The following is a 9,054-nucleotide window of genomic DNA, read 5'->3' as shown; positions in this document are numbered from 1 at the left end:
GCTTCCATACTAGAAAGGGTACTTACATCATAGGATTCCCCTTTTCTGACTGGTTTTTGCCTTGAATTATATTGGCGAGCATTTGCAGCAATAAGATCAAATATTTCTCGAACTTGTGTTGGAGTCTTGGTCATTATAGTTCCTCCGGCAGCTGCATTCACATTATTTTGATCCGCTTCAAAAAGTCCTTCATAGAAGTGTTGCATTAGAAGCCAAGCTTGTACATTATGATGCGGACAAATGATTAGAAGTTTCTTGAAACGGTCCCAATAATCCTGGAAGCTTTCTCCCGGCCTTTGCAGAATTCCTGTAATCTGACTTCGGAGTTCATTTGTCCTTTGTGCTGGGAAAAAATGTTGCAAGAACTTTGAAGCAAGATCTGTCCATGTTGTGATGGAATTTGGAGGTAGATAGTGAAGCCATTCCTTTGCTGTATCCTTCAAACTAAATGAGAAAAGTCTCATTCTTATCTCATCACTACTCATGCCTTCGATCTTTATTGTGGAACACACTTCCTCAAAGTCTAGGATGTGTGCATTAGGATTTTCTCCAGGATTTCCCAAGAACTTAGGCAATATGTGTATCATGCCCGATCTCAACTCAAAGTTTTCCAAAGTGGATGTGGGATATACTATGCAAGATGGCTGTCCAGTTGTTGGCGGAGAAGAGTATTCTTGCATAGTAAGTTCCACAATTCCAGCTGCGGCTGCCATTGGTGACGGTGGAGGTGACTCAACTTTTGGTGAGCTTGGTGATGATGAAAACGGTGAGAATGACAAAGGCAATGGAGTAGACACAGCTAGTTGGATGTTCCTTTCTCTCAAAGCTTGAGCTTGGATATCTTCTATTGTGCAATCTAATGAAATATCCAAATTCAAAAGGGACATAAACAGAGTGTTCCTGCAATAAGAAGAAACAAAAAACAAACTCAAATAAAATGAAATGACAAACAAAGAAAAATGAAAATAAAATTAAGTACTCTAAATATACTCAAACAAAACATATAAGCAACCGTGCCAGTTCCCCGGCAACGGCGCCAAAAATTGTTGCATTCCTAAAATGACACAATTTAATGTGCAAACAACCAATTAAAAATACCCGCAAGTGCACGAATCTATCGAAGTATAGATTATGTAAGTACGGGGTCGATCCCACGAAGAACTTGTCGGTTGCCTATAAGTTCTAATTCGAGTACAAAGAGAACACTTAACTAACACACCACAATGCACAAATGCAAATTTGAAACTAAAAGAAATGTAAAAGAAACGTAAAAGAAACAAACAAAACAAAAAAGGAATGTGCTGTGAACAGTGAACAGCGACCGGTCGTTAGTTAAGAGCGACCAGTCGTTTTTGTCTGGCGACCGGTCGTGAGGTAAAAGCGACCGGTCGTTTTAGTACAGAGTCGAAACTTCAGAATTGTGTGCTGAGCGACCGGTCGTGAGACACTAGCGACCGGTCGTTCTTGGGCAGAGTCGTTTTCTCTGTTTTTCCAGTTTCGACCTCTGTCCAGTGTTTTGCCTATAACTTTCCAACCGTACGTCCAAAATTCACGTTCTTTATACGGTTGGATTCAGCACAGAAAATGGAAGAATACAACGCGGACCAAAAGTCCAAAACAATTACGGAATCAAATAAAATCAGTAACAAAGACACAAAACGTGTCAAACATGCAACTCACACACACATTTGGGGGGGGGGGGGTTTGATTTGTTTGAAGTGACCTATTTCTATTGCATGAAAGTAAATGGACTTTAAAATTGAATAAGAATAGCAGAGATGAATTATCAAAGAGTGGAAACAAATTGTAACAAACACTAGGGTTTCGGAATCCACCCTAAACAATTCTACCAATGTTCATGAATACTCAAGTGATGAACTCTAAACGTGTTGTTGAAGATGTTCGCAATCAAGGCCAGTACGAGTGGCTCAAGACGCATTGATTCTCTCTAATGTACGTAAAGTGCAGTACGAGTGCTACAATACTTGTGCCTTCCCTATAATCGAATCTAGGTGTGCTTAGTACTTTGATTCAATTACAAGAAAAACCCATTAAGTTCAAAGAGAATATGAACATCACAAGAACCCTAATAGCATGGTGTTTACATTAGGTATTCAAGAAACCAATTCACATGGATGGTTCTTACTCCATCCATTTATTGCTTAGGAAAACATGAAGATACATATAATCCCAACAATCTCAAGAAGCATGCTTTCAAAGATGGCCAACCAAGGAAAAACACACATCAAGGATAGATTAATTTGGTGAATTGGAATTCATCAACAATATCTAGAAATTCATACACTCAAGCATCAAAACAATAAGGTAATCATGTTTAGGGCTTCAACCTAAGCCCTAGCTATGGAGTTTAGTTCCTCATAATCATTTCAAACACAAATTCGAAATATAACTAGAAAGAGTTTACAGATTTGGAAATGATGAAAGCTTGAAGTCTTCAATGGTGGAAGTCTTCCCTCTTCTTCCTCCGGCTGCACCTTGGCTTTTTCCAAGCTCCAAGCTCTCCCAAAAATGCTCTCCTCTGTGTAATTCTGTAATGGATTCCTTTCCCACGTTGAAAAGCCTCCCCAACTTCAGATTGCAATTCCTTTTCTTCCCTCTCTCCTCCTTTCCAGCTTTTACCTTTAGTATTCTAATGCAAAGTCTTCACCCATTGTCTTCTTGTCCCCTTGCAAATGATGAAGCCTTGTCCTCACAAAGATGCCAAATGCTTCAGAAAATTTCTCATATACTAAGGTAAATTCTTGTTACCAAGTGCTATGGTAACAAGAATAATCAAGATAACACAATGGAGGTAAAAGCTGGCCAATTCCGGATTTCCAGAGCTGTGGTAACATGCTGGATTGGTTGGATAGGCAATACTTGTCCAATGGAGCTCAAATTTGGATATGTTGTAGTTAACATCCATTGGAACAAGTCTCATGAAGATCATGACCTCATCCGAGCACCAGAGCATGCTGATCCCAGGCCAAGAAGTTGACCTACGAAAATGAACAAAAACAAAGTTTATAACCAATAATGCACTTTTAGCTCATTTTCATTCCAACCAAGGTAAAATCTAAGAAAACACAAAAAGGAAGTAAAAAGCTATAAAATGTCAAGAACTAACTCAAAATAGTGGGTGAATAACATGAAAAATCATGTGTAAAAATGAACCGAACAGCTATGTTATGCATATTTATGGAAAATTCATGTGTATAAAAATTCCTGAATGATTCAGAATGCCTGAAGCAAATGATTTAAAATATGATGGCTTGTAATGACCCTTGTGTGGATTAAAGTGTTGTGAAAGAATATGGTATAATCGTCTTAATGAATATCTATTACAAAATGGATATATAAATAATTTGAAAATTAGTTTACCATCATTGCAGTATATATATGAAGAATTTTGTTAGAACTCTTGAAGAGGTTACAACGGCTTCCCCTGACTTAATAAAGGAATTTGAGATGAAAAATCTAAAAAGATTATGAAGTTAAGTATATAGCCAGAAGCGATCTTTTGAAGAACATATGAATAAATTCTGAGAGATGTAAAATGTCATACATTATATAAATAATTGAAAGAAAATTTCTAAGAAGTTAAGGAGCCCGAAGCTCAATGTATGTATTCAAATATTATGAAATGAAAGTGATCTAATTGCCTAAGTGGGTACTTTGATTGAATTATGAGTTCGAGATCAAGTTAAATATCGTTGCAATGTATTCAAATTTTTAAAGAAGTTATCAGAATATTTAGATCTCTTGAAAAGCCTATGACATGCTAGCATAGTATACAAAAATATATATAAATAGCTTATTACATCATGCAATTTTACACTCGTGTCCTCATAACGGTAACGTATGAGTTTGCTTGTTTTATTATTTTGATGATATTATAGAATGTGATGTTATTTTAAGAATTGTTAATGTGAAAGGATTTGTGAAAATAGTCTAGATATTTTTGGTATTACTCTAACCTCAACAGGGATTCAAAAGAATGACACATATACATCATCCAATGATGATATTGAAGAAATGTTTATACAAAGCATTACCAAAGCTTGTTCTGCAAGAGGAAAATGAGATATCAATATCATTTGTGTTGTATCTTCAAACAATTCAAGTTTGTCCTCATCAGGGGGAGGATTCAACAATTGTCTACACATATGACATATGCGTGCTGTACTCTTTTTCCTTGGACTAGGTTTTTGTCCCACCGGGTTTTTTTTATCAAGGTTTTAACGAGGCAGCATAAGCGCGTCGAACACCATATCAATGATCCAGAAGAATGTTGCACTCTTTTTCCCTTTGCTTAGGTTTTGTCCCACTGGGTTTTCCGAGCAAGGTTTTTAATAAGGCAACTATGTCAATTGTATGGTGGACATCTAAGGGGGAGTGTTGTAAATGCATGAGTTGGTGGATGACCACCATACCTCTTAGCATTCACCCATTCTAATTCTATGTAACCTATACACTAAATACTATAGTTATGGGCTTGTAACTTATGAGTTGTTAATGTCTTCTTATTATTGTAAGCCTATAAATAAGAGGTCTTATCAAGATGAGATATACAAGTTGATTGACACAAATTCTATTGTCTTTCTCTACTTTCTAATTCTCTCTACAATTTCCCTTAGTTATATAACATATAGGAGATTCTCATTATATTAAGAATTACTTATATATTTTTAATTTCGAGCGTTAAATTACAATAAAAATCATTTGAATATTTAACTCTATTCTTATAGAAAAACTTTATTATTACAATTTTTTTCCTGATATTTGAAACAGAACTACCATACTAATATATAAATAAATGCTCGCAAAGATCACGAGCTCCTCCTAAAATAAATCCTCAGTCAAGAAAGCTGACAAAAGGGCAAAACGAAAAGAAAAACAAAAGTAAAAATGAATTAAAAGAAAATATTATCTGGTTGCTCTAGTGGTTTGTTCATTCTCTCACCTTATCAGTTGAAAATATCACTCTTCTTCTCCGTCAAGACCATGAAGAACCTCTCGACGATTCTCGTCCTTGCCGTTTTAATCACGTTCTGCGTTACCCACGTCAGATCGGACGCCTCCGATCACCGCTACAATGATGGCGACGCCGTTCCTCTCTACGCCAATAAAGTCGGCCCCTTTCACAACCCCAGGTAACCATATCAAATCTCATCTGGATCTGACTTTGGATCTGGAGAAATCCTCTGTTTGGATCTCCATTTTCAGATACTCTTCATGCAATTGCTGATTTTGGAAGATTCTTATTGCTTCCAAAGCGGCCCTTGCCCCTTGTTGTAGGCATTGACATTGAGGAGGCAACTGACTAATGTGTTGTGTATTTGGTTGTTTTGTTTGGTTTCAGCGAAACGTATCGGTATTTTGATCTCCCCTTCTGCTCAGCAGGTTTTATATCTCAAACATTTTGCCGTTTACATTCTACATTGTACATTCCATATGCAGTGGCTTGACCAAATCCCCAAAGAAAAAGAAAGTTCAAATGCGTAACTTTTAGCTGCGATATCTAATTTCTTAGTGGGGAACTGTGCATAACTTCTAAAATAGTAAATTCTCCTGAGGATAAGTCCAATAACAATGGCCTTCTTTATAACTTGTGCATTTGGAATCTAGATTCTTTCGATCAATATAAGCCCTGTCCTTTGCCCACATTAGTTTTCGAAGGACGGTGTGTTATAGATTTTCTTATGTTTTCGGTTTTAAAATAGGACAAAACTTGCAATGATGCAGCTAATAATTGTAGCTGCGTTAATGGAATTTCTTTTCTGTTTTTTAAAATTTCCAGAACAATTTGATTTTTTGTAAGTTAAGGTGGGCCCTTTATCAATGGTAGGTGATGTGAAGGAGAAGAGGGAAGCACTTGGAGAGGTATTGAATGGAGATCGTCTTGTTAGTGCTCCTTATAAACTTGAGTTCAGAAAAGAGAAGGACACTGAAGTTGCTTGTAGAAGGAAGCTGACCAAGGAAGAAGTTGCTCAGTTTCGAACTGCTGTGAAAAAAGACTACTACTTCCAGATGTATTATGATGACTTGCCCATCTGGGGTTTTTTGGGAAAGGTTGATAAGGAAGGAAAAACTGACCCAAGTGAATACAAATATTTTCTTTACAAGCATATCCAATTCGAAGTTATGTACAACAAAGACCGTGTAATTGAAATCGGGGCCAAGATGGATCCCCATTCTGTTGTGGACTTGACAGAGGACAAGGATGTTGATGCAGATTTCATGTACACTGTAAAATGGAGGGAAACAAATATTCCCTTCGAGAATAGGATGGATAAATACTCACAGTCCTCTTCGCTGCCACATCACTTGGAAATTCATTGGTTCTCAATCATAAATTCATGTGTCACAGTTCTCCTCTTGACGGGTTTTCTTGCAACGATCCTCATGCGGGTCCTGAAGAATGATTTCATGAAGTGAGATTTTAATTTGTGACCCTTGAAAGCTTGATTTTTATATGAAATCTCCGGGTTTTCTGTTTACAATTTATTGTCACATATTGTATTTATTCAATTTCTTAATAAGGTATGCACAAGATGAGGAAGCTGCTGATGACCAAGAAGAGACTGGATGGAAGTACATTCATGGTGATGTTTTCCGGTTCCCCAAGCACAAATCTTTGTTTGCTGCTGCCCATGGTTCTGGAACCCAGCTGTTCACTCTGTAAGGATTATTGCAATTTTTTTAGATATATGAATTTTGGATTATTTCATGCTAGTACTAAATGCTTCTGTCTGCCCCTCTGTGCATTTCCAGCACAATTTTCATTTTTATGCTCGCACTGGTTGGTGTATTTTATCCATACAACCGAGGAGCTTTATTCACTGCACTTGTGGTCATATATGCACTCACTTCTGGCATTGCGGGATATACTGCAACTTCTTTCTATTGTCAGCTTGAAGGAACAAACTGGGTAAGTAAAAATGGATTTTGTTTGCAGCAAATGCAGCTTATGATTTCTGCGTATTAAAGTGAAATGGAATCATTTAGTTTCCTCTTCTGGTTGACAGGTGAGAAATTTATTACTTACTGGGTGCCTTTTCTGTGGGCCTCTGTTCATGACATTCTGCTTCCTTAACACTGTTGCAATTGCTTATAGTGCAACCGCAGCTCTTCCTTTTGGCACTATTGTGGTAATTGTCCTTATTTGGACATTGGTAACATCACCATTGCTTGTCTTGGGTGGCATTGCTGGGAAAAACAGCAAGGCTGAGTTCCAAGCTCCTTGCCGCACCACAAAGTATCCTCGAGAAATTCCCCCTCTTCCATGGTACAGAACGACCATTCCTCAGATGGCAATGGCAGGGTTTCTCCCTTTCAGTGCAATATATATTGAACTTTACTACATATTTGCCAGCGTCTGGGGTCACAGGATTTACACCATCTACAGCATTCTGTTTATTGTTTTTATTATTCTTTTGATTGTCACTGCCTTTATAACTGTGGCTTTGACCTATTTCCAACTTGCTGCTGAAGATCATGAGTGGTGGTGGAGGTAAACAAGTCTTTCTTGCATTAAATATTCCATGGATATTCATATTCTGGTTTCTATTTGTGGGTATTGTTTATATCCTACAAATAGGTTAAGTTTAAAAAAGAACAGAAAAAAAGATGGTGATAAAGGTTTTTATTATGCTCTACAGTGGAGCTTATATTTTTCGGATTCTTTCTACTCATTGCTATTTTGAGCTATAAAATTTTAGAATTACTGTTGATGTGATCATCTGCCTACCATTTGTCTGGACTAATCAGAGTTGTTGATTTGTGACAGGTCTTTTCTATGTGGTGGATCTACTGGCCTCTTTATCTATGGCTACTGCTTGTATTATTACTACGCTCGATCGGATATGTCTGGTTTTATGCAAACCTCGTTCTTCTTTGGTTACATGGCTTGCATTTGCTATGGCTTCTTTCTCATGCTTGGTACCGTAGGCTTTCGTGCCGCTCTGCTGTTTGTTCGTCACATTTATAAGTCTATCAAGTGTGAATAGGGGGGTTGTTTCTCCTTTTTTTTTCCTTTTTTTTAAAATGATAGGAAAAAGTCTATGAATTTTGTTAGAAGGTAGGTGAGAGTGCCTTCAGAAGCGGAAGCAGAGGAAGCAAGCTTTCCGAAGTAAAAGCGTTTGGAGACTTGTGTTGTGCCTTAGCTTCAGGCATGGGGAACATGTGGGCATTGTTGTGGGTTCCTTTAACTATTCTTCACTATATGTATCTATGGACGCGTTAATATAGGGAGCAGCCTTGTATGTCCACATTTTACTTGCTCTCTGAAATGACTTTTTCCATGTTACTCGTTCGCGAGTTTGGTAGCCTTATCTAAAACTGTCTTCATCTCTTACATTCGAAACAAATAAATCGGAGGACGAGAAAGCTACATTTTAGATGTAAAGAAGTGATAAAGATAATGGAAAGGAATTCCATTTTGGGAAATGCTAGCAACTTTCTCTTTGTCCTTCTTCATTTTCCGCATGACGTGTATTATTCTCCTTACACTTAAAACAATGTCATTAATGTATTATACAAGTTGACTTTTGCTTTTCAAGTTTACCCAATTCAATTTATCAAAAAAAAATTTGACAACTTTCTTACCATCTTAATAAGAAGTTTTGTATATTTAATGTCAGTTAATTTTTTTGAAAGAAAATGTCTGCTTTTTAAAAAAGAGGAAACGTCTGTATTTTTTTAACACAAAAGAAATGTCAATTTTCTAAGAGTTTACTCACTTACTTTTGCTTGATTGCTTTTTTTTTTTATACTACTTAATAAATCAAAATATCCCCTAACAACATAGGCTTGAGATAACATATATAGAAGCAAAAATATCCCCTAACAACATAGGCTCGAGATAACATATATAGAAGCAAAAGAATAAAAAAAATCACCAAAATTGAATTCAATATGAAAAAATAAATACATTACAGTTTAAATTAACAAAAGAAAAACGGAGGAATGGTCTGCATCTATACTATACAAACGGCTATAATATGTTGCTCTACTCTATTTTTATTATTTTTAATGATCATGAAGATAAACATT

At 36.6% G+C, this 9,054-nt stretch overlaps 1 protein-coding gene and 1 non-coding gene across 2 annotated transcripts; both read left to right on the top strand.

Moving 5' to 3' along the window:
• The first annotated feature begins 222 nt into the window (after nucleotides 1-222).
• On the top strand, nucleotides 223-329 carry LOC148297909 (small nucleolar RNA R71). Its single transcript, XR_015833321.1, has one exon. It is a non-coding gene; the product is annotated as a small nucleolar RNA R71 (small nucleolar RNA).
• A 4,612-nt stretch (nucleotides 330-4,941) lies between these two features.
• Nucleotides 4,942-8,308, top strand: LOC110762726 (transmembrane 9 superfamily member 2). Its single transcript, XM_021965400.2, has 7 exons — nucleotides 4,942-5,153; nucleotides 5,363-5,403; nucleotides 5,849-6,434; nucleotides 6,544-6,681; nucleotides 6,775-6,931; nucleotides 7,029-7,513; nucleotides 7,790-8,308. Exons 1-7 carry the CDS (start codon nucleotides 5,005-5,007, stop codon nucleotides 8,007-8,009), a joined length of 1,776 nt encoding a protein of 591 aa, XP_021821092.2. The 5' UTR covers nucleotides 4,942-5,004; the 3' UTR covers nucleotides 8,010-8,308.
• Nucleotides 8,309-9,054: the final 746 nt, after the last annotated feature.

The sequence above is a fragment of the Prunus avium genome, chromosome 1 (assembly GCF_965620075.1).
Source record: "Prunus avium chromosome 1, drPruAviu1.hap1.1, whole genome shotgun sequence".
Lineage (NCBI taxonomy): Eukaryota > Viridiplantae > Streptophyta > Magnoliopsida > Rosales > Rosaceae > Prunus > Prunus avium.
Note: the sequence above shows the minus strand (reverse complement) of the source record. Positions and strands in the feature narration are given on the sequence as shown.

What these genes read in the sequence shown, in the direction of transcription:
- LOC110762726 (XM_021965400.2), top strand. Translation starts at nt 5,005, where the DNA reads ATGAAGAACCTCTCGACGATTCTCGTCCTTGCCGTTTTAATCACGTTC. An exon ending in CTGAAGAATGATTTCATGAA is followed by an intron (nt 6,435 to 6,543) that starts GTGAGATTTTAA and finishes TTTCTTAATAAG; the next exon opens with GTATGCACAAGATGAGGAAG. An exon ending in AGCTTGAAGGAACAAACTGG is followed by an intron (nt 6,932 to 7,028) that starts GTAAGTAAAAAT and finishes TCTGGTTGACAG; the next exon opens with GTGAGAAATTTATTACTTAC.